The sequence below is a fragment of the Megascapheus bottae genome, chromosome 7 (assembly GCF_031878675.1).
Source record: "Megascapheus bottae isolate mThoBot1 chromosome 7, mThoBot2.hap1, whole genome shotgun sequence".
Taxonomy (NCBI): domain Eukaryota; kingdom Metazoa; phylum Chordata; class Mammalia; order Rodentia; family Geomyidae; genus Megascapheus; species Megascapheus bottae.
In genome coordinates, this window is record NC_143515.1 from 66,002,377 (window position 1) to 66,028,543 (window position 26,167).

Genomic DNA, 26,167 nt, shown 5'->3' on the forward strand with positions numbered 1-26,167 from the left:
ATAAGAGTAAGAAGCCCACCTGGTTAGGACACTGGATCCGGTGATATTTTTTGATATCTGTCTTCCATTTGTGTAAAACTTCTTGGCTGAAGGTAGGTAGCCCAGGGCGAGTGTATTTTAACTACAAGGCAAAAAAAGAAAAAAAATTGATTGCAGGAATACAATTTCAAACCCAAATGTTCCAGAGGCACCAGACATACCTCTTCAGGAGGTACTTCAGGAGGCCACAAGTACAGATTCATATACAAAAAAAACAAATACCAAGACGGGGGGGGGGGGGGGGGGGGAGAGAGAAACGGGTACCAAGACATGTGAAAGGGTATCAATGTATGTGAATTAATGCACCTTCTATCTGACAAATATCATGTAACCCTTTTATTAATTACAATAAAAAATATTTAAAAAATATCCTTCAAAGTTGCTGAAACTGATAAAGATAATTGTTTCTTATTCAGTGTTAGGAAAACTTGTTTTTTTACTAGAGGCCAGGAGTCTTTTTATACATAATATTTCTAATATGCATAAAAGAAGGTACAGAAAACTACAAAGCATGACAGAGATATAAAACTGTTTTTTGTTGTTGTTGCTGTTTTGTGGGTCATGGAGCTTGAATTCAGTCTGGGCGCTGTCCCTGAGCTCTTCAGCTCAAGGCTATAGCCATACCCCTGAGCCAAGCCCTACTTCCCATTTTCTAGAGGTTAACTGGTGATAAGAGTCTCAGGTCCTTTTGTACTTAGGCTGGCTATGAACCTTGAGCCTCAGATCTCAGCCTCCTGAGTAGCTAGGATTACAGATGTGAGCCACTGGCCTGGCTATAAAACTTAAAAAAATTTTTTTTTGCCAGGTGCAAAACACCTAGTTACTCAGGAGGCTGAGATTTGAGGATCACCAATTACCGTTAAAGCCAGCCCAGGCACTAAAGTTCATGAGATATTTACCTCCAATTAACCACCAGAAAACTAGAAGTGGGGCTGTGGCTCAAGGAGTAGGGCAGTAGCCTTGAAGAGCTTAGGGACAGTGCCCAGGCTGAGTTCAAGTCCCCAACTGATTAAAAAAAAAAATTGGGGTGGGGTGGGGGACTGACTGGTCCTAGGGCTGGAACTCTGGGCCTGGGCAATGTTCCTGAGCTCTTTGTGCTTGATGCTCTGCCATTTGAGGCCCAGCTTCACTTCCAACTTTTTTTTTTTTTTGGACAAAACTTTCCTGCCTGGAATAGCTTTGAATCGAGATCAGATCTTAGCTTCTTGAGCAAATGGATGGACCTACAACAAATCATGGTGAGTAAAGTAAGCCAGGTTCAGAGACAAATGGTATGTGTGTTCTTTCATATGTGGAAGCTTGATCTAAAATACAACTATTCATGATAACATATACAGGTGTCATTTGAAGGCAAATACATAGACCTACAACAAATCACGTTGAATGAAGTAAGCCAGGTTCAGGGACGAATGGTACATATATTCTTTCATATGTGGAAGCTTGATCTAAAATACAACTATTTATGATAACCTATACAGAGCCCAATGCATTTATATACAAATGAAATACTTAGGTAAATAACTCCTCGAAACAACTAAAGTACTATTCATCAAAATGAATACCAGGAAGTGGAAACCTGCTTGAGGGGGATGGGCAAAGGGGGGGAGCACAGGAATGGAGGGAGAAAGGGTTAGCACATGTAGTCATTATATTCAATATATATTATGTAACAAATTAATTATCTACCTTGAGAGTAGGAACTGGAGAGGAAAATGAAGAAGAAAGAAGGAAGGGGTGACTCATAACCTGACTTATACATGGAACTATGACTTTTTGTACAACTACTTAATAATAACAATAAAAATGCTAAAAAAAAAACTTACAGTGAAGTTACTCATGGTGGTACATAAGTAAAGAGAAGGGGAAGGGGAAAAGGAAAGGGAAGGGGAAGGGAAGAAGAAGGAAAGGACACCAATATACACGCAATGTATGTGTACTTAGATGTTTAAAAGGTACACTGAGTAATTTATTCTTTGAATGGTAATTAATAATTAATCGTTTCCCCCTCCCTCGCTTCCTTCTTTTTTTCCTTTTTTCTTTCATTTTGGTGATTATCCTGGGAATTAAACTCTGGACACCACCAGTCCATTTTTTTATCTCTTAAAAAATTTTTAACAAAATGAATGTTCACTCTAACACAAAGAAGTGAAAGAAATCAAGGACTGGAACATGTATGATTTATTTATTACTATAAAAGTGGAGGTAATGGGCCCGGAAGCGTGGCCTACTAGTAGCGTGCTTGCTTAGCATGTATGAAGCCCTGGGTTCGATTCCCTGGAACCACATACACAGAAAAAGCCAGAAGTGGTGCTGTGGCTCAAGTGGCAGGGAACGAGCCTTGAGCAAAAAGTGTCCAAGGACAGTGCGCAGGCCCTGAGTTCAAGCCCCAGGACTGGAAGAAAAAAAAAAAGTGGAGATATTCCTAGCCACGTCATTCAGACACTCTAAGATGAGCTACGTGGACAGCAGCAACTTGAGTGCTGTTTCAGCACCTGAGCGTCTGAGTGTCTGCTCAACATGGGCAGACACTGACCTTCTGAAGAAGAAACCACCTTCCTGCTTTAGCAATGGAAGTGTCTCTGTGGAGTTGGTTCTGAGGCAGAAGTGCAAACTGAAGCCCAGACAAGTAGCGGGGGAAAAGAAGAGAGCCTAAAGAGCTTGTGGAAAACTCTACCAAACCTGAAAAATTCCATTTCCAATTAATTAGAAAAAAGAGGGATAGAGAGCAGGAGTGTGGCCTAATGGTAGGGTGCTCACCTAGCATGCACAAAGCCCTGGGTTCGATTCCTTAGTACCACATACATGGAAAAAGCCAGAAGTCATGCTGTGGCTCAAGTGGTAGAGTGCTATCCTTGAGAAAGCCCAAGGACAGTGCACAGGCCCTGAGACTGGCAAAAGAAAAAAAAGGGATAGAAGTGTGGCTCAGGTGGTAGGATGGCATCTGAGCAGGAAAGCCCAGTGAGTATGAGGCCCTGAGCTCAAACTCCAGTAACAGTAATAAAGCTAGAAGTGAGTCTGTGGCTCAAGTGGTAGAGCACTAGCCTTGAGAGAAAGCCCAAGGACAGTGTTCGGGCCCTGAGTTCAAGCCCCAAGACTGACAAAAAAAAAAAAAAAAAGGCTCCTTAAGGAACTTCTGAAACTACAAACTACAGGAATGTGAACATGTACTCCATGTCCAAGGTCAAGGACGTAAAATGTCACATCTACTTTTCTCTATATAGGAAAAATATCAGCTATAAAGATTCAAAAGCTGATAGAAGTTTCTAACTTACCTTCCGATCATCAGGTACCAGGTCCTGAAGTACCTTTCTCTTAGGCCACTCCTTAGTCAGTTCAGCAGAGGCCAGCTCCTGCAGGTGATACACGGCTATCTTGGCAGAACGCCTCTGAACTCGGCCTCCACTCTTTGACTCCAGGCTTACCTCCTTTAAGCAGTCTGGCTGTGCTGCCTCCGGAAAGAAGGTGATCTGCAAGAATGAGACACAGCAAAACACAAGCCTGATAAGTGGCTTGTATGACAACCAATGATTGAAGTGTAGAGCTAAATATTACAAGTGATAGAGTTCTAGCCTTGAGCAAAAAAAGAAGCTCGGGAATAGTACACAGGAACTGAGATCAAGCCCTAGAACTGGCATAAACAAACAAACAAACAAAATTTTAACCTATTCTTTGAAAAGCACAGTGAAAAATTGATATAACTGTTGAAGAACTTAAATCTGAATATATAAAACTCTCAGAATATATTCATAACTTACTAAAACAGCAAAAATCCTAGAAAATCTACCCCAAAATGAATAAAGCATCTGAACAGTTATTTCCCTAAAGACATTCAAATTTCCAGTAAGCATTCAAAAACATGGTCACTATAATTACCAAGTAGAACAATTTCCATTACATACTAGCAAATGTAAATTTAACTTGTAATAAGACATTTCTAGGAGTGTATTAAAATATGTGAAAAAATTATATTAAAAATAACAAGTATTGAGAAAGGGAAACCACTGGAATTCTCATACTTTATTGGTGAGAATGCAAATGGCAGTTATTTTGCAAAACTAACATTTTTTTTTTTTTTGCCAGTCCTGGGCTTGAGCTCAGGGCCTGAGCACTGTCTTTGGACTTTTCTCAAGGCTAGAGCTCTACCACTTGAGCCTCAGCACCACTTCCGGCTTTTTTTCTATATATGTGGTACCGAGGAATCGAACCAGGGTCTTCATGCATGCCAGGCAAGCACTTTAACCACTAGGCCAAACTCCCGGCCCTAACATTATCTTTTTTTTGGACAGTCCTGGGACTTGTACTCAGGGCCCGAGCACTGTCCTTAGGCTTTCTCAAAGTTAGAGTTCTATGAACCACAATACCACTTCCAGCTTTTTCCATGTATGTGGTACCGAGGAATCAAACCCTGGTCTTCGTGCATGATAGGCAAGCACTCTACTACTAGGCCAAACTCCCGGCACCTAACATAATCTTCTGTAGTTTGACATATATTTATCCAGTGTCCTAGCAGTTTGGTTCCTGTGTGTTCATCCTAAACAAGTGAAAACTTACTGAAGAACATGGTAGAACTCTCTTATAACCCTAGCATTCAAGAAGCTGAGGCAGGAGGACCATGCATTTGAGTCAGTCTGATCTACATAGTAAGAGTTTGTCTTTAAAAAAAAAAAAAAAGCCAGACACTGGTGGCTCACACCTGTAATCCTAACTACATAAGAGGCTGAGATCTGGGATCATGATTTGAAGCCAGCCCAGAGAGGAAAGTCCATGAGACTCAGATCTCCAATTAACCACCAGAAAACCAGAAATAGCACTGTGCTCAAAGTGGTGGAGCACCAGCCTTGAGCTGAAGAGTTCAAGGACAGCACCGGGGCCCAGAGTTCAAGCCCCATGACTGATTAAAAAAAAAAAAAGAAAAAAGAAAAAAAGACGTAGAATACCTGCCTAGCAAGCAGTCTTGAGTATTTAAAAAAGTGAATGCAAGCATGTCACCTATCTATAAAAATCAGTTTGAATATATATTTATATATATAAATATACATTCCCATTTTCTCGAGGTTAATTGGAGATGAGTCTCAAGTTCTTTTTTTATATATTTTTATTATAATTAATAAAAGGGTTACATTATATTCACTAGATAGAAGGTACATTACTTCACAAACATTGATACCCTTTCTCATGTCTTGGTCCCCATTTCCCTCCCCCTACCCCCAGTCTCAAGTTCTTTTGTGCCCTGGGCTGACTTTAAACCCTGATCCTCAGATCTCAGCCTCCTGAGTAGCTAGAATTACAGGTGTAAGCTACCGTGCCCAGCTTGAACTTTCATTTCTATAACCTAATAATGTTCATAGGCAAAAGTTAAGAATAAAGAAAGAATGAATACTAGAACAAACCATTCAATGAGTAAAATGTTACACAAATAATGCAGCAATGACACACAGGATATGGGTGATAAGCACTCAGCACAACATATATCGACAAACATGGACTAGAGAGGAATCAGTACTTACAGGCCCATGCTCTGACCTCAGGTGATATGCAAGTCCAGCCTTTGATCTATATGGTTTTCCACAATGGTGACACTTTAGAGCCAACTTCTCCAGCTCTGCAGCACCTTTGCCACATTTTCTAACATGGTACAGATATCCCATAATGCTGGTAAAGGTACTGGAACAACTCTGAATACAGGAAAAAGGCCTACATTAGAATCTTACATTTTTTGATATATTCCTAATTTCTAAGGAGCCATAAACACTCACCACCATAAACTACCAAAAGTACTGCAAGATATTACAGGACCCTTACCCATTTCCTACTGGAATAGCTCTTTGTCCTATCTATGAACCAATCAGTTTAGTTAGCATTTGAGGAACTAAAGCCACGGCTAACAACCTACTGTCCACAGAAGTTTCCTCCTTGGTCTGTGATCCAATCCCACCCCAATATCAAATAGTTAGCAACTTCAAAGTTCATCACTAAAGTATGTTGTTGTTGTTGTTTTGCCAGTCCTGGGCTTAGACTCAGGGCCTGAGCACTGTCTTGGGTTTTTCTCAGGGCTAGAGCCACAGAACCACTTCCGGCTTTTTTTTCTATGTATGTGGTACCAAGGAATCGAGCCTGGGTCTTTGTGAATGCTAGGTAAGCACTCTACCACTAGGCCAAACTCCAGGCCCCATCACTGAAGTTTTGAGGATCCTTTTCAAACACTGAGATGGCAAACAAAGAGAAATATGAAAGATGAGAAAGAAAGTAAAGAACTATCAATGACTGTAAGATCTGGAAAAGCTATGCCATAAGATGGCACAGAACTAGGATGTCTACATGGGAAGAAGAGGAGAAAAAGAAATGAACAAGAGAAAGACTGACTGAGACTCCAGGGAGGGGATATGCTGTCCTCAGGCTCTTACCTCACGCATACATTTGAGCTTTCCCAGTCTTTTTAAAACTGTTCGGAGCCGCTCTCTCTCACTTGGCTCATCTACTTCATCTCCAGTCTTCAGAATGGGCTGAAAAGCAAAAAGAAAGATTACAATTACAGATGTGAAAATGAAACCAGGTAACTGAAGGAGAGCTTCAGTACCTGGGAGAGATGGGAGAGGAAGGGGTCACATTAAGATGCAAGTGTACTCATAAACTGGTATGTTGAACTGAAACCCCTTGTACAACTACTTAAAGAATTTTTTTGTGCTGTTCTGGGGCTTAAATCTGGGTCTAGATGCTGTCCCTGAGCTTTTTTGCTCAAGACTAGTGCACTACTACTTAAGCCATAGCTCCGCTTCCAGCTTTTTGGGTGATTAACTGGGTGTAAGAGTCTCATGTGCTTCCTTAAAACCACAATCCTCAGATTACAGCTTTCTGAGTGGCTAGGATTATAAGCATAAGGCTATTTAAAGATAATTTAAAAAAAAACAAAACAAAAAAAATAGGAAAGTACATAGAAAAAAAAATAACAAAAATCATAAATACCAAGAACTGGGCTGGTAGCTAAGCTGATGTCATGAAACTCAAGTACAGGCTTTCTGTTGCCTTTATTCTTTATCTCCTGAACTAGCAAAGGAAGTGAAAATAAGGGAAATAAAAGTTTTGAGTCTTAGGCTGGAGGCATGACTCAGTGGTAATGCTCTTGCCAGCCTACTATCATCAAAAAGAGTTCTGGGTCTCCTTCCTATGATACAGCCTTTGGGAGTAATCACAAAAATATCTATAGTCTAACTCAAAGGTCTCATAAACTTGCTATTATGAAGAGTCTTCTAACTCTCCTAATATATCCGAGAGCTCCAGTCATCTTCAATGCAGTTATCTACACTCACCTGTATAAAAGATACTTGACCACCATGTAGGCTCAAAAAACAAGAACTCACCAAACTATTATGATTCGCCATGACATGATATTTCATCCCAGCCAGTGAACGAAGTTGTTTCCCACAATGATGACAAGTAAACATTTCCTAAAAGAGAAAAATAATGCTCGGTGCCAGGCTGGTCAACAGACAACAGAGTGCCTTAACTGGCATGTACTAGGATAGGCAAATAGCATGCATCACTTCTTTTCTCTTACAAATCAGAAAACTGAGGCTCACCCCCAAACAAAGCTAAATGCCTTAACTGTACACAGCTAAGTAAACACCTGAACCCAAGTCTGTCACATGCAAAACCTATCTTTTCTGTAACACATACTACCCCAAATCCTCTATAATCAGCAGATACCACATAATAGCACAGGTCTAAAATTTGGGTCAAAATTCCCAATAGTTAGTTGTGTAATGTCACAAAATATTAAACCTGTTTGCAGTTTTCCATGTGTTTCTTTAAACCCTCTATGGTCTTCCTCCCCACTGCCTGGCAGGTAGGACAGGAAACACTGCCTTTATCCACGATTTCTAAGTACCATTGTTCCTCCAAACTGCCTACAACAGAGAGAAAGGAACACTTTGTAATCTGCGGTATTTTTTAGAAACAAAGAATATACTCCCACAATTTAGGAAAAGTATCATGAAATAGTTCTCTCTCCTTCCTTCCTTCCTTCCTTCCTTCCTTCCTTCCTTCCTTCCTTCCTTCCTTCCTTCCCTCCTTCTTTCCTTCTCAGTCTTGGGGCTTAAACTCTAGGCTTGGCACTGTCTCTGAGCTCTTCAGCTCAAGGCTACCGCCCTACACTTTGAGCCACAGCAACACTTCCGGGTTTCTGGTGGTTGATTAGACATAAGAGTCTCATGGACTTTAGTGCCCAGGCTAGCTTTGAACCGAGATCCTCAGATCTTAGCCTCCTAAGTAGCTAGGATTAAAGGTGTGAGCCACTACATGCCCGGCTCTTGGGCTTGAACTCGAGCCTGAGTGTTGTCTATGAGCTTTTGTACTCAAGGCAATGGAGTACTGTACCACTTGAGCCACAGCTCCACTTCTGGCCTTTTGATAATTCATTGATTTGATAGTTAATTTGGACAGAAGAATCTCACAGAATCCCGGAGTAAATGTGTGTGAGACTCTCATCTCCAATTTACCACCAGAAAACTAGAAGCTGTACTGTGGCTCAAAGTGATAGAGCACTAGCCTTAAGCAGAAGAGTCAGGGACAGCGCCTAAGCCCAGAGTTTAAGCCCCACAACCGGCGGAAGAAGAGAGAAAGAGAGACAGAAAGAGAGAAAGAGAGGAGGGAGGGAGAGAGGGAAGGAATCTCACAGAACTTTCTTCTTGGGCTGGCTCTGAACCATGATCCTCAGATCTGAGTCTCCTGAGTAGGTAGGATTCCAAGTATAAGCCACTGGTGTCCAGCTTCTTTTTTGTGTGTGTGTAGGTACTGGAGCTTGAACTCAGGGCCTGGGTGCTGTCCCTGAGCTTTTTTTTTGCTAAAGGCTGGCACTCTATCACTTGATTTACAGCTCTACGTCTAGCTTCTTTTAGTGATTAATTGGAGATAAGAGTCTCATGGACTTTCCTGACCAGGCTGGCTTCATACCTCTAACCTAGGACCTCAGTCTCCTGAGAAGCTAGTATTACAGGTATGAGTCACTGGCATTTGGCTAAATTTTTTCTTTATTGGTAAGAATATAATGAATAGACTAACTATACACAACAGCTAGTAGTTATTTTTGTATTCAATGTAGAAGTTTCTGAAATTCCCAATCTTTTCCCTATGATAAGGATCATCTAAGAGGCACTCTAAGGCCCAATAACATAAGATGCGTAAGATGTTAGGCATCACTTTTCTCATGTGCCTGAGACGATGCTAAATGTTTTCATGTCAATTACATCACACAATATTTCTGGTTTTGATAAAAACAGAACAAAACAAAAAACCCAGGAAGGGGCCGGGAGTTTGGCCTACTGGTAGAGTGCTTGCCTAGCATGCACGAAGACCCGGGTTCGATTCCTCAGTACCACATACATAGAAAAAAACTGGAAGTGGTGCTGAGGCTCAAGTGGTAGAGTTCTAGCCTTGAGAAAGTCCAAGGACAGTGCTCAGGCCCTGAGCTCAAGCCCAGGACTAGCAAAAAAAAAAAAAAAAAAAAAAAAAAAAAAAAAAAAACAGGAAATTGAAACTTGGAGAAGTGAAATAAATTGAGGCAGATTAGAAAGCTTACAATTCAAAACTTCAAGTTTATCTGACTTCCAAACCCAGATCATTTATATAACTTCCTTGCTAACAAAAGCTTCAATACATCATTCCTCACAGAAAATAGCAAGCAAATCAAAGTGTGACAACCATGTCCCACAAAGCTTCAAAGTGAAAACATACCTGCTGCATAAACTGGTGGTTCCTTTCGAATGCGACGAGACTGAGATTTGGGATTAGGCTGAGTTTTGGGCCGTTGCTTCCTCCCTAAGACAAGATAGAAACTTTAACAACACCTCTTTCCGTGTTCCTCAACACTCTAGACCCAAGTCATAATGGATTTCCTTAAGGCACGGCCAAATGAAAGGATGCAATAAGAAAGGATGGAGGTCATTTTATTTATTCACCTAAATTCAAAAAGCTTGAAAGCCAACTAAGGGCCCACACCAAAGTCTCTTTTTTAACCTCAAATTATAAAGCCCAGGGAAGAAAAAGAAATATCAAAGTTGCTCCCTTACCATAAAGTTTATGCTTCTTCTGAGGAAATTCTCGATAGTCTTCATCTTCTTCCTGCCTGGGTTTCCTTTTTCCTTTGGTTGAAACTCCACCTGACACTGACATAACATACAAGATATGAGCTAAATACTGATTACAAATGAACATCTGGTCCTGCATCCAAAACACTACCCCAAGAGCAAAGGAAAAGATTGCTCTCTAGTGAATACATCCTTGTACACTTGTTTGTGACAGCTCAGGGAACATTGGTATGACTTCTTATTCACTACTGGACCTTTCATCCCCCTCTGAACTATTCTCCTTCGAAAGCAATCAGGTCTTCCCTACGAATAAGGGTCCTTCAGAAACTGGCTTGATGCCAGTTTTTATTTATTTATGTACTTATTTGTTATATGTTTGCATGTCTATGTATTTGTAGTATCAGTGATTGAATGCAGGGCTTCTCACTTGCTAGATAAGTACTCTGCCAGTTAAATTTTGCTCCTATTCCTTCTTGATCTTGATTTGAGACTGCCACTTACCCTTAAGATGTGACTCTGTAGAATATACTACCCCACCGCTCTTATATCCTCAAAACTAGAAGAACAGAGGGAAGCAGTTCTAATTCCATGAAAATAGTCACTCTTTTTGGTCACTAACCCTTAGCTTTTTTGCTCAAAGCTAGCATTTTATCACTTGAGCCACAACTTCACTCCTAGCTTTTAAAATGGTGGCTAGTTGGAGGTAAGAGTCTCGTGTACTTTCCTGTCTGGTCCAGATAAAAATCATGATCCTTAAGGTATCAGCCTCCCGAATAGCTAGAAGTACAGACATAAACCACAGGTACTCAGAGAAGATACATACTTCAGGAGAAGGATCAGCAGAATCCTACTCTATTAAATAGTGACAATTCATGGAAATAATATATGGTAGCCTAGAACCTAAAAAATTTTTTTTTCTTTCTTGGTTGGTTGTGGGGCTTGAACTGAGTACAACTGCTTAAGACTATGGATTCTACCACCTTGAGCCACAGTACCACTTCTAGTTTTCTGGTGGTTAACTGGAGATAAGTCTCTCAGACTTTCCTCTCATGGACTTTCTTGCCTGGGCTGGCTTTGAACAGCCATCCTCGGATCTCAGCCTTGTGAGTAGCTAGGATTACAGGTGTGAGCTACCAGTGCCTGGTTTCACCCTAAAATTTAATCAAAGCTGAATGTGGTGGTACATTTAAATACCAATACTCAAGAGACTAAGGCAGGAGGATCATGAGTTCAAGACTAGCCTGGCCTACAAATTAAGTTCCAGGGCTGCCTGCACTTCAGAGTGAGACTCTATCTCAAATAAAATGAACAACATTTTCTTCAAACATTAATGACAAACACATAAAGTAACATTTAATACTGTTAAGTCACTAATGGCAATTATCTCAAAATAAAAACTTCAGAGAGTGTTCTGTCTTGGAAAAACACTGACACAGATACCTTCAATATGAGAAGTGGCAGCTGGCTTGATCCTTCTCATCTTCATCCAGTAGGTAGATTTTTGGAAGGATGCTGGAAAATCATTCACTGGTTCACAGGAGGAGGCTGACGATGAGCCACTTAAGGAGTCATCATGAGGGATTGTATACTGGAAACTATTATCCTTTATGGCGCACTGGGTCCTGCTACTGACACAACACAAAGATATATACCACAGACAGACAGAGGCCTCCATTTGTCTCTGTCTCTGTCTATCTGTCTATATATATATATATATATATATATATATATATATATATATATATATATATTTGCATGCTAGGCAAGCACTCTACCACTAAGCCACATTCATAGCCCAATGATGTGTAGATAGATAGATAAAGAATATATTATAGATATGAATATAATCAAGTTACCTATAGAAAAAAATTAAGCCTGATTTAAAAAAAAAATAGTACATTAGGGGTCAGGAATTTGGCCTAGTGGTAAAGTGCCTGCCTAGCATGCACAAAGACCTGGGTTCTATTCCTTGGTACTACATACAGAGAAAAAGCCAGAAGTGGTGCTGTGCCTCAAGTGGTAGAGCTCTAGCCTTGAGAAAGCCCAAGGATAGTGCTCAGGCTCTGAGCTCAAGCCCCAGAACTAGGGGAAAAAAATACATTATGCCGAGTGCCAGTGGCTCCGACCTGTAATCCTGACTACTCAGAGGGCTGAGACCTGAAGATCTGAAGCCAAAGAGGGCAAGAAAGTTCATGAGACTCTTATATTCAATTAAGCATCAATAAACCAGAAGTGGAGCTGTGGTTCAAATGGAAGAGTACTAGCCTTGAGGGCAAAACAAACAAACAAAAAAACCTTCAAGCACAGCTCCCAGGTCCTAAATTCAAGCCTGGGGACTGGCACACGCATACACAATACACATACACACACACACACACACACACACACACACACAAATTATGCCTTAAAAATTACAATAGTTTAGGGCTGGGAGTTTGGCCTAGTGGTAGAGTGCTTGCCTAGCATGCACAAAGACCCGGGTTCAATTCCTCGGTACCACATACTTACAAAAAGCCAGAAATGGTGCTGAGGCTCAAGTGGTACAGTTCTAGCCTTGAGAAAAATCCAAGGACAGTCCTCAGGCCCTGAGCTCAAGCCCAGGACTGGCAAAAAAAAAAAAACCCACAATAGTTTAACACATAATGTGCAATTATTATACTTCACTATAGTGGAAAAGAGTATTCAGTCCACATAAATGACCCTTGTATAGCCTCCAAATGCATTCTTTTTTTTCTTTTTCTTTTTGCCAGTCCTGGGGCTTGAACTCAGGACCTGAACACTGTCCTTGGGCTTTCTCAAGGCTAGATCTCTTACCACTTGAGCAACAGCACCACCTCTGGCCTTTTCTATGTATGTGGTACCAAGGAATCCAACTTGGGTCTTCATGGATGCTAGGCAAGCACTGCACCACTGGGCCAAACTCCTGGCCCATCCAAATGCATTCCTAAATAGGAAATATGCATTCTGTGGCCTTTCAGTGATCTTACAACAATCTCTTGAATCTGTAAACAGTTATTGCTTACCCTCCCTATCTGTCTGATAAACAGCAAGCAACCAAAGGGTATCTCTGAGAATAGAAAGAAAAATAATTTGTGGTCTATACTCTGATCCAATTTCCTTCTCCCTCAGCCTCCTTTCTAAACTGTTCTGCATTGTCTTACTGAAGTAAGACACAATAGTTAGCTTCCCTAGGTTCAAAAAACAAAGACTATCTTGTCCAAATTACACTGGCCAGATGATTCTTTTAAATAGCTAGATCTAGAGTCCTAAATCAAAGAGTGGCTTGTAAGAGTTAAGAAAGATTGTTGAGTAACTACAAAGCATCAGACATTCTTCTAGGTGGCTTAAGATAAGGTAAAGCAGCAGCAAGGACTTTACTGTTCCAGTAAACATCTATGTGTGGCTTGCTTTAGACTGAAGGTTTAAAGGCTGCTGTAACCAGAGATGGCTCAAAGGAGAAAAAGTTAAAGAGTAAAATTAGCTTGCTTCAATAGCATGGATAAACTGGATGTGGTAACACAGACCTCTAAACCCAGCACTTAGGAGGCTGAGGCGGGATGATTGTCACTTGTTTGTGATTATAGTGAGTGAAAGAAGCAATAATTAAAAAAAAAAAAAACTAAGCATGGAGAATGAACTCAATAAAAAGGCAAACTGTTCCCTGAAAAAAAGGCAGAACAAGTCAGGTGTGGTGGCTCCCACCAGCAATCCTAGCTACTCAAAAGACTGAGATCTGAAGATCGTGGTTCAAAGCCAGCCCAAGCACTAAAATTCACCAGACTCTTCTCTCCAATTAATCACTAGAAAACGGGACGTTGGGCTGGGGCTCCTGGGGTAGAGCAGTAGCCTTGAGCTGAAGAGCTCAGGGGCAGCACTCAGAGTTCAAGCCCCATGAATCACACACACACACACACACACACACACACACACACACACACAAGGCAGAACAGGAACTCCAGAACCATGTCATCTCAGTAAATTAAATACAAATACATATAATAAAACGAATCTACAATTTTCAAAGGATTCATAAATATTTAAAGACAAACCTAAGACTCATTAACATGGTTTCCTCTGGGGCTAGAAATGTGTACTGAGTAAATATAAATACTATGTCAGTATGTTACAAATGGAAAGTCTGATTTTCAGCTTCTTTGTATATGGGTCATATATTAGAAATTCAATACAAAGAACTGGTGGCACATTACAGCCCCTTCCTTCTGCTGATCAAGAAGATAAACTCTAGTTCTTTTTTATTTTTTTTTATTTTTTTATTTTTTTTTGCCATTCCTGGGCTTGAGCTCAGGGCCTGAGCACTGTCCTTGGAGTTTCTCAAGGCTAGAGCTCTACCACCTGAGCCTCAGCACCACTTCCAGCTTTTTTGTATGTATGTGGTGCCAAGGAATCGAACCCTGGTCTTCATGCATGCTAGGCAAGCACTTTAACCACTAGGCCAAACTCCCGGCCTCTTTTTTATTTTTTATTGATCTTGGGACTTGAACTCTGGGCCTGGACATTGTCCCTAAGCTCTTCAGCTCAAGGCTACCACACTACCCCTAGAGCAACAGCACCACTTCCAATTTTCTGATGGTTAATTAGAGATGAGTCTCAGGTCCTTTTGTGCCCGGGCTGGCATTGAACCATGATCCTCAGATCTCAGCCTCCTGAGCAGCTAGGATTACAGGTGCGAGCCACCACCCAGCCTAAACTCTGGTTCTTTTTTTTTTTTTTTTTTTTTTTTTTTGCCAGTCCTGTGCTTGAGCTCAGGGCCTGAGCACTGTCCTTGGACTTTCTCAAGGCTAGAGCTCTACCACTTGAGCCTCAGCACCACTTCTGGCTTTTTTCTATATGTGGTACCAAGGAATCGAACCTGGGTCTTCATGCATGCTAGGCAAGCACTTTAACCACTAGGCCAAACTCCAGGCCCTAAACTCTGGTTCTTACATTACACCATTGGCTTATGCTTTCGATCCTGGATATTCAAGATGGGGTTTGAAGCCAACCCAGGCAAATAAGTTTGTGAGACTCTTATCTCCAATTAACCACCTAAAAGGTGAGAGTGTGGCTCAAGTGGTAGAGTACTAGCCTGCTCAAAAAAACTCAGGGGCAGCACCCAGGCCCTGTGTTCAAGCCCCAGGACCAGCATGCGTGCACACACACACATACAAGCAGACAAGTGATTAACACAGTATGAGTTTCTTACTTGTGAGGTGGTTTTTTTTTTTTCCCCAGTCCTAGGGCTTGAACTGAAAGCCTGTGTGCTGTCTCTGATCATCTTTTTTTTTTTTTTTTTAATATTAACCAGTCCTGGGCTGGAGCTCAGGGCCTGAGCACTGTCCTTGGACTTTCTCAAGGCTAGAGCTCTACCACTTGAGCCTCAGCACCACTTCTGGCTTTTTCTTTTTTTAATCTATGTGGTACCAAGGAATCGAACCTGGGTCTTTATGCATGCTAAGCAAGCACTCTACCACTAGGCCAAACTCCAGGCCCCTCTGATCATCTTTTGCTCAAGGTGAGTGCTCTACCACTTGAGCCACAGCTCCACTTTCAGGTCTTTTGGTAGTTTATTGGAGATAAAGAGTTTCACAGACTTCCCTGCCTGGGCTGGTTTCAACAGTGATTCTCAGATCTCTGTCTCCTGAATAGCTATGATTACTAAGCCACTGGTGCCTGGTTTAGTTTTATGGCTTTGCAACTAGTTTGCCTCACTTGCAGAGCATCATGTACAGCTTCAATTCCAACAGAAACCCCATCTTCCTAGGCAAAGAAAGTAGAGCACAGTGTATGAGAATCATGGGAGAAAAGGAAAGTGACTGTGCAAGTTAAGCTTCAGTGGAGCTACATGTAACAGCAAATCCCAATCCACTTAGGAAGACTTTGAAAGCTAAGATTAGTTTTGATTTAAGTGAACCAAACTAATGTAATAAAAGGCCAGGGAACTAAAAGATCTGAAACACCTTAAGAAGTTCACAGACCCACTATTCATAATCCATAGGTAATTAATAAATGAAAAAAGTAAATCATAGCAAAAATGGAAAGCATAGAAGTGAGATTTAACCAATGCCCTCAGAGATGAGACAAACTGATAGTCTAAACCTAAGTGGACTGACTACTAAAACAAAATTAGTAACATCTCTAGAAGATCTAAAACAGGACCCACAAAATATTCGTAATTTGTTGATGATTAATTCTGAAATATTACAACATACTCACACATACACACACACACACACACACACACACACACACACACAAAACAAACATGACAACACAAGAAAGTCTCAGAGGATTATCAGATGCTATTCCCGAGATGATCCAGATGTTAGATGTGCCAAACATTTTCAGATAAGCTATTACAATTGCTTATAAAGCAAACCATACTCTTGAGAACTTAAAAAATGAAAATATACATGAAGAGAAAACTAGGAATTATCAGCCAACAGAGAGCATAAAATAGAACCAAATGAAATTTAATAGTGAAAAATGCAGTATCTGGAATAAAGCTCATTACATAAGGTCTTCAGTAGAATGGAGATGGCAGATGAAAGCCTGTGAACTTGAAGATAGTGTGAAGGAAAAAACAAACATACAATGAAAAACAAGGGATAGAAAACAGCCAGTAGGGCCAGGAGTTTGGCCTACTGGTAGAATGCATGCTTGCTGAGCATGCACAAAACCCTGGTTCCATTCCTTGGCACAACAGACACAGAAAATAAATAAGCCAACAAGCAAGCCGGAAGAGATGAAATGGCTCAAATAGTAGAGTGTTAGCCCTGAGAAAGCTCAAGGACAGTACCCAGCCCCTGAGTTCAGTCCCTAGGACTGGCAAAAAAAAAAAAAAAGGAAAAAAAGAAAACAGCCAGTAGAGCCCAACAACCTGTAGTTCTATTGCAATGTTCTAACTTCAATATAGTCTGTAATCTCAGGGGAAAGATACTGAGGTAGAAAACCACTTGTAGAAAAGCTCCAAATTTGAAGAGTTCAACAGTGAATATGATTAATTAAAGAAAAGCACAACTAAGCATATCTTAATGAAACTCTTACACCAAAGGTTTGCTATAATTTAGAAGGTAGCTTCAGAAAGTAATATTTATATGATAGGAAACAGTGATCAAAACAGTCATGGATTTCCCCAAAGAAATAAGAAGGTCAGAAGACAGTGAAACACAATCTTCACAATTCTGAGAGAAAATGTTTGTCAATTCAGAGTTCTATCTTCAGTGAAAATATCCTACCAAGCTGGGTACCATGGTTCATACCTGTAATCCTAGCTACTCAGGAGGCTGAGATCTGAGGATCAAGGTTCAAAGCCAACCCCGGGCACAAAAGGACCTGAGACTCTTATCTCCAATTAACTCCTAGAAAACGGGAAGTGGGGCTTGGCTCAAGGGTAGGGCAATAGCCTTGAGCTGAAAAGCTCAGGGTCAGCACCCAGGCCCAGGAGTAGGGCGGTAGCCTTGAGCTGAAGAGCTCAGTGACAAAATTCAAGCCAAGTTCAAGCCCTATGACCGCCCCCCCCAAAAAAACCCTACCAGAATATTTCTTCATAAAAAGAAAAACAAAGAATTTGTCAGAAAACCTAATGAATAAGAAATGTGAAAACTAGTTATTCCAGCTGAAGAGAGCAATACTGGAGTGGAGGAGAAAACAAAATGATAAATGGCTAAGGTAAACATGTTGTTTAAAGCAAAAATTTAACGTTTAGGGTTTTCAGTAGACTTAGATCTCAGCCTTTTGAGTAGCTAGGATTATAGGCATGAGCTACCAGGCTAGTGTTTGGTTTGTTTTGGTTTAAGGCTGGATCTCACTTTGTAGTTCAGGGTATCCTGTACCCAGGCATAGTACATATGGCAATACAACATAATAGTAGGTAGACAGGAGATTAAAGAAATCTAAATGATAATGAAGTTTTTAAGTTTAAGTGAAGCAGCAGAATATTAACTCTAAGTACACTATCAAAGAATGCATATATAGACTGTAATTACTAAAGCATCAGTAAATTTTAAAAAATAGCCGTAGATAAAAAGTCACTAGCACATTTAAAATATAACACTAAATACTCAAATAATCTGAACATAAAAATAAAGAATAATAAAGGATCAAACAATAGAGCAGAAAGAGGTCAAATAATAAAAGGATAGCTCTAAATTCAACCCTGGCAATATTAATTCAAATGTTTCTGGTCTAAGTACTTCAGTTTAGTCAGCAAGTAACAATCAATAAAAAGGCAATACCTTACACACATCTATAAGAGGGAGCCTATCAAGATACACATGCTGAAAATAAACCAAATAGATAAAATTAACAATCAGTGAACATTAAAAGCTAGAGTATCTATTATGAGTAGCCATAATTAGATACTTCCTAATGACAAAAGTATCAAATTATCAGGAAGACATAAATAATTGTCCTTGTATGTGCCTAATGATAGACCCTCAAAGTACGCAAAGCAAAACACTGAGAGGATTCGAGAAAAAGAAATCAGACAATCCCATAATTTTAGAAAAATTTGGAGGCTGTCCTTTTAGCACTTGCTAGAATTATTAGTTAAAAATTCAGGCCAGGCACCAAAGGGTCACACCAGTAACTATACCTAGTTAGGTGGCTGAGATTGGAGGATCCTGGTTTGAAGCCAGCCCAGGGAACAAAGTCTGTGAGATTCTGATCTCCAATTAACCACCAAGAAGCCAGAAATGGAGCTGTGGCTCAATTGGTAGAGTATAAGCCTCGAGCAAAACGCTAAGGGACAGCACAGCATTAAAGAGTCAGTACACATGCATGTACACACATACACACACACACACACGTAATTCAGTGAAGACATAAATTATCTGAACTATACTATTAGCCACCTTGTTCTAATCCTTAACATTTACAGAATACTATTACACAGGCCAGGAGTTTGGCCTAGTGGTAAAGTGCTTGCCTTGCATGCACAAAGCTCTGGATTTGATTACTTGGTACCATATATACAGAAAAAAAAACAGAAATGGTGCTGTGGCTCAAGTGGTAGAGCACTAGCCTTGAGAAAGCTAAGGAGAGTGTCCAGGCCTTCAGTTCAAGCCCTAAGACTGGCAAAAAAAAAAAAAAAGAATACTATGTTGAGGATTCTTTTCCTTATGTATTCACTAAGACAGAGTGCCACTTGGGCCATAAGTTTGCATCAAAGGACAAAAATCACAGTATCTTTGACCAAATGAGAATCAAATTTGAAACTAACAGCAGTTTGAGACTAAAAAACAAAACACGCACACACACCCACACACATAAATCCAAATATCTGGAAACCAAAATAATTTACTTCTAAATAATTCATAGGTCAAGATGGAATTGCAAGCGAAATTTGAAAATATTTTGTAGTGAAGAACAACAAAAATACATTCCTTCAAATATGTGAATACAACTAATGGAACATCTGGAAAAATAAAGCTGTAACTGCTAATATTAGAAACAAATATTTTAGGGTGGAGTTCGTCCTATTAGTAGAGTGCTCGCCTAGCATGCATGAAGGCCTGGGTTTATAACACATACACAGAAAAAGCTGGAAAGGTGCTGTGGCTCAAGTGGTAGAGCTCTAGCCTTGAGAAAGCCCAAGGATAGTGCTCAGGCCGTGAGTTCCAGCCCCAGAACTGGCAAAAAAAAAAAAAAAAAAAAGAAAGAAAAGAAATGAAGATTTTAAATCAGTGACTTAAGATTTCAAAGTAAGATACCTTAAAAAGAACAGCAAAGTTAAACAAGGAAGAAAAAAATGAGTCCATGAACTAGGAAATAGACAACAGAGAAATTCTATTCTTTGGAATGAACATTAAGAATGCTAAACTGATCAAGAAATAAGACACCATAATTAAAGTTATCAGAAATGAATCATATCATATAAGCATTAAAATAATTAGGAGTTGGGAGTGCTGACTTGTAATACCAGCTATATGAGACACACAGACTGTGAGGATGGCCTGGGTACACAGTGAATTACAGGATACCCTGAACTACAAGGTGAGATCCAGCCTTAAACCAAAACAAACCAAACACTAGCCTGGTAGTTCATGCCTATAATCCTAGCTACTCAAAAGGCTGAGATCTAAGGATCACAGTTCACAGCTTGGGCAGAAAAGTTCCTGGGACTCTTTCACGCTAACTTCCAAAAAGCTGAAAGTAGAGCTATGGTTCATAAGGCAGAGAATCAGACGAGCAAAAAAGCTAAACAATATCTCAGGGTCCTGAGTTCATGCCCCAGTGCCAACACACAAACACACACACACACACACACACACACACACACACACACATGCACACACAAATCAGTACACTTCTTAATCTTGTATCTGGGTACTTTTTAAATTCATTTACCAGTTTCACTTTTTTTTGGGTGGGGGGGCAGTCCTGAGCTTGAGCTCAGGGCCTGAGCTCTGTCCTTGGACTTTCTCAAGGCTAGAGCTCTACCACTTGAGCCTCAGCACCACTTCTGGCTTTTTTCTATGTATGTGGTACCAAGGAATCGAACCTGGGTCATCGTGCATCCTAGGCAAGCACCACCACTCGGCCAAACTCCCGGCCCCATCAGTTACTGCTTTATAGATCTCTAGAATTTTCTTTGTGGTCATATCATCTTTACTAATAAATATGAAAGATCCCACCCCATGTCAACCCATACATAGTAGGGCACAGAGGAGGGTGTGTCAGTCATTCAAGCTATGTGGCAGGCTTGGATCAGCTGGATCATGGTTCTAGGCCAGCCTAGAATCTCAAGGCTCTATCTCCAGTTAACCAAAACAAAAACCAAAAAAATAGCCAGGCTTGGGGACGGGAGTTGCCCTAGTGGTAGAGTGCTTGCCTAGCATGCATGAAGACCTGGGTTCGATTCCTCGGTACCACATACTTAGAAAAAGCCTGAAGTGGTGCTGAGGCTCAAGTGGTAGAGCTCTAGCCTTGAGAAAAATCCAAGAACAGTGCTCAGGCCCTGAGCTTAAGCCCAGGACTGGCAAAAAAAAAAAAAAAATAGCCAAGCTAGAGGTATTACTCAGGTGGTAGAATGCTGACTGTAAGAAAGCTGAGCACAAGTACAAGGTACCTTATTTCAAGCCCAGGTATTGGCAAAATAAAATGAATTATGTAACCAGCACAAAATGGGATGGAGGTATAGCTTACCAGAAGTGTCTGCCCAGCAAGTATGAAGCCCTAAGTTCAAACTCTACTACCTCCAAAAAAGAATTTTAAAATTACTTAGGAAACAACATTAACAACAACAAAAATAATCTACAAGATTTTTACTACGAAACTACAACATAGCCAGAGTGGTAGGACATACTTAATCCCAGAACTCAGGAGACAGGAGGATCAAGAAGTCAAGGCCAGTCTGAGATACAAAGCAAGGTTCTATCACCAAAAAAAAAAAAAAAAATTGGAGAGAAAGGAAGAGAGATAGAGGTAGGAGGGGAGAATGTGAGGAAAAAGGAAGAACAAAAGGGAGGGACAGAAAGAAAGCTATTAACATTGCTGAGAGAAATTAAGATAATTGGGAAAATATGGGATATTTATAGATCAGAAATTCAATGTTTGTTTTGTTCATCATGGGGCTTGAACTCTGGCCCTGGGTACTGTCCCTGAGCTTTTCAGCTTCAAGACTAGAGCTCTACCCACTGGAGCTACAGCACCACTTCTAATTGCTTTTTATAGCTATTGTCAATTTGACTCCAGAATTTACCTGAAAACAAAATCTTGGACAGCTAAAGCAATTATGAAAGACCACCAAAGTTAGAAAACTTAATTTACCTAGTTTCAAGACTTAATCAACATCAACAGAACAGAATAAGGGAAGTCCAGAAACAGACCAACATATGTCCAAGGCCTCAGGCATACTTGGCAAGTATTCTACCACTAAACTACATTGCCAGTCCTTTGGTATGCTTTCAATTTTAGTTTGAGGCAGTGTCTCACCAAGATGCCTAGACTGGCTCCCAATTTTGATCTTCCTGCCTCAGCCTCTCAAGTAGCTCGAGCTACAAATACACGCCATCATACCTAGTTTGGCAATTCAATAAGGAAAGTCTTTGCAACAAGTGACTGTTTATACAGGGGAAAAATAGAAACAGACTCTCACCACACATAAAAACTAACCCCAAATGAGCAAGAGACCAAAATGTAAAACATATAAAACTTCTAGATGACAACTTAGGAGGTAAAGACAATCTAAGATTGTGGGGTCAAGGATGGAGCCTAGGGTACACAGCAAGGTCCTGTCACCAAAAATGAAAAAAAGTGGGAAACAGTGGCACACAGAATCCCAGTTATTCTGGAAACCATTTAGAAGAACTGCTGTTTGTGGATGCCTGGGTGAAAGTGTGAGACCCTAACTTAAGTGGTAGAGTACTTGCTTAGCAAACATAAGCTTCAGTACTTTAATAAGTTTAAGTCTCAGAACTGCAATAAATAAACCAAAAAAAGAAAAAAAAATCTTTAAAATTAGGAAGGTAAATGTTTCTAAAAGAGTTTTAAAAGAAATATAAGCCGAGAGCTGGTGGCTCACACCTGTAATCCTAGCTACTCAAGAGGCTGAGATCTGAAGATGACGTTTCAAAGCCAGTCTAGGCAGAAATGATTCTTTCTCACACAGCTGAGTGTGGTCGTATGCATCTAGCATCCCAAGCTATATGAGAGATAGACTGTGATGGCAGGTAATTCCAGGCAGGAAGTTGGAGAGGTGGTGTGTGCCTAGAACACAGTTTAGGTGAGACTCAACATTAAAAATAATCAGTGAGGGCCGGGAGGTTGGCCTAGTGGTTAAAGTGCTTGCCTAGCATGCATGGAGACCCGGGTTCGATTCCTCGGTACCACATACATAGAAAAAAGCCGGAAGTGGTGCTGAGGCTCAAGTGGTAGAGCTCTAGCCTTGAGAAAGTCCAAGGACAGTGCTCAGGCCCTTAGCTCAAGCCCAGGACTGGCAAAAAAAAAAAAAAAATCAGTGAAAAGCAGGGCTGCAGGCATGGCTCATCAGTAGCTTACCAGCAAAGCCTTGAGTTCAAATCCCTCTGACATTTAAAAATAAATACAAGGGCCAGGGAGTTTGGCCTAGTGGTAGAGTGCTTGCCTAGCATGCACGAAGGCCCAGGTTTGATTCCTCGGTACCACATACATAGAAAAAAGCCAGAAGTGGTGCTGAGGTTCAAGTGGCAGCTCTAGCCTTGAGAAAGTCAAAGGACAGAGTTCAGGCCCTGAGCTCAAGCCCAGGACTGGCAAAAATAAATAAATAAATAAATGACATAACGCAACTTTTTAAATAATTTATTATCAAAAAAATTTATTATCAATCCTGAGGCTTGAACTCAGGGCTTGGTTGCTGTTCTGGAGCTTTCTTTATTCAAGGCTAACACTCTATCAGGTCAGCCACAGCACTTTCATCATTTTGTTGTTGTTGGGGGGGCGGTAGAGTTAACTGGACTTTCTGGCTCCTTCTGGCTTTGAGCCTCAACCCTCAGATCTCAGCTTCCTGAGTAGGTAGGATTATAGGCATGAGTCTCCAGCACATGGCCACCTATTTTTTTTAAACGGGTAGGATTAGGGGTATAGCTCAGTAGTAGAGCATTTCCCAAACATGTTAAAGGACCTGTTTGGATTCAGGTCAAAATCCTTTGTGTAAATGTTTGAAAATGGAATTAAACTGTGATTGGTTTGGAAAGGAGATAGGAAGTATGTTTGACGGAAGTACACTGTATGCACATATGGATATGTCAAAACGAAACCTCCTTATGCAACTAATAGATGCTAATAAAAACTTTTTTTTTCTTTTTTTTGCCAGTCCTCAGCTTGAGCTCAGGGCCTGAGCGCTGTCCTTGGACTTTCTCAAGGCTAGAGCTCTTCTACCACTTGAGCCTCAGCACCATTTCTGGCTTTTTTCTATGTATGTGGTAGCAAGGAATCGAATCCGGGTCTTCATGCATGCTAGGCAAGCACTTTAACCACTAGGCCAAACTCCCGGCCCCTAATAAAAACATTTTTTTTTTTTGCCACTCCTGGGCTTGAGCTCAGGGCCTGAGCAAAAACTGGACTTTCTCAAGGCTAGAGCTCTACCACTTGAGCCTGAGCACCACTTCCGGCGTTTTTCTATGTATGTGGTGCCGAGGAATCGAACCCAGGTCTTCGTGCATGCTAGGCAGGCACTCTACCACTAGGCCAAACTCCCAGCCCCATAAAAACATTTTTTTAAAAAGTAATAACACCAAAGAGGGGACTGAAGGAAAAGGATGTAAATATAGTATACAGAAAATTATATACAAATGGCCAATGAGCCATGATTCAACATTATTTTTATTTTTTTCTTGACAGATGTGGGGCTTGAACTCAGGAGCTAGGCAATATCCCTGAGCTCTTTCACTTTAAACCAGAGCTCCACTTCTCGTTTTTCTGGTGGTTAACTGGAGATATAAGAATCTCATGAACTTTCCTACCCAGGCTGGCTTTGAATCTCAATCTTCAGATTTCAGAGTCCTGAGTAGCTAGGATTATAGATGTGATCCATCAGCAACCAATTTGAACATTATAAATTGTTTGTAAGTAAAAACCACAAATAAAATTAGAGACAGCTGGACATGGTGGCTCATGCCTATAATTCTAGCTACTCAGGAGGCTGAGATCTGAAGATCAAGGTTCAAAGCCAGCCATGAGACTCTTATCTCCAATTAACCACTAGAAAACTGGAAGTGGCGCTGTGGCTCAAGGGGTAGGGCAGCAGCTATGAGTTGAAGAGTTCAGGAACTCAGGAACAGTGCCCAGGCCCAGAGTCCAAGCCTCACAACCAACAAAAGAAAAAGAAAAGAAAACAACTAAAGACATTACCACACACCTATTAAATGAGCTAAGAGTAAACACTGACTCTTGGTGTTGGTGTTGGAGGTATGGCTTAAGAGGCTTAAGCACTCTCTAGCAAGCACAAGGCTCTGAGTTCAGACCCCAGATTGGCCAAAAAAGAAGACTGACTTATATATATATATATAAATGAAAAATATTTTAAGTACTTAACAAAATAAAAACATTTCTCCACACAAAAGTTGTATAGTAGCTTTATTATAATAATCCAAACAGAAAATAACCAAAATATCCATCTACCAAGATGGATGGCTAAAGAAATAATGGTATATCCATAATTAAGTTCTACTCAGCAATAAAAGTATTCTTCATCTCAAAACCATTATTCTGAGTGAAAGAAATCTTTTTTTTTTTTTTTTTTTTTTTGCCAGTCCCGGGGCTTGAACTGAGGATTTGTGCTCTGTCCTTGGACACTTTTTTTTTTTTTTTTTTTTGCCAGTCCTGGGTCTTGAGCTCAGGGCCTGAGCACTATCCTTGGACTTTCTCAAGGCTAGAGCTCTACCACTTGAGCCTCAGCACCACTTCCGGCTTTTTTCTATATGTGGTACCGAGGAATCGAACCCGGGTATTCATGCATGCTAGGCAAGCACTTTAACCACTAGGCCAAACTCCCGGTCCCCTTGGACACTTTTTGCTGATGGCTAGCACTCTGCCACTTGTGCCACAGTGCCACTTCTGACTTGTTCTATGTATATGGTACTGAGGAATCAAACCCAGGGCTTCATGCATGCGAGGCAAGCACTGTATCACTAAGCCAAACTTATGGTCCTCAGAAATCATTTCTTAGAAAGTAAACAAGATGATTGAGAGGGAATAAAGGGGAGGGAAACTGGGAGAAAAACATTGGAAGGGGTAACAATGTACAAGAAGTAATGTACCCACTACCTGATGAATATAACTGTAACCCCTCTTTTACATCATCCCAACAATAAAATACAATTGAAAAAAAAAAAAAAGTACTGCTGGGTGCCAGTGGCTCATGCCTGTAATCCTAGATACTCAGGAGGCTGAGATCTGAGGATCAAGGTTCAAAGCCAGCCCAGGCACAAAAAGTCTGTGAGACTCTTATCTCCAATTAGCCACCAGAAAACTGGAAGTGGTGCTATGGTTCAAGTGGCAGAGCACTAGCCTTGAGCTGAGGAGCTCAGGAACAGAGCCCAGGCCCAGAGTTCAAGCCCCACGACCAA

General features: G+C 40.7%; 1 protein-coding gene across 1 annotated transcript in view; it reads right to left on the reverse strand.

Moving 5' to 3' along the window:
* Positions 1-26,167, reverse strand: part of Znf512 (zinc finger protein 512) — a 38,319-nt gene that overhangs the window by 7,837 nt on the left and 4,315 nt on the right. Inside the window, exons 3-11 of the mRNA XM_090337259.1 lie at positions 11,562-11,749; positions 10,104-10,199; positions 9,769-9,852; positions 7,819-7,943; positions 7,398-7,484; positions 6,444-6,542; positions 5,547-5,714; positions 3,312-3,506; positions 20-121 (exon numbers count right to left, since the gene is read on the reverse strand). Of these exons, the coding sequence (XP_090193385.1) occupies positions 20-121; positions 3,312-3,506; positions 5,547-5,714; positions 6,444-6,542; positions 7,398-7,484; positions 7,819-7,943; positions 9,769-9,852; positions 10,104-10,199; positions 11,562-11,749 (1,144 nt within the window). The remainder of the gene's footprint in view (positions 1-19; positions 122-3,311; positions 3,507-5,546; positions 5,715-6,443; positions 6,543-7,397; positions 7,485-7,818; positions 7,944-9,768; positions 9,853-10,103; positions 10,200-11,561; positions 11,750-26,167) is intronic.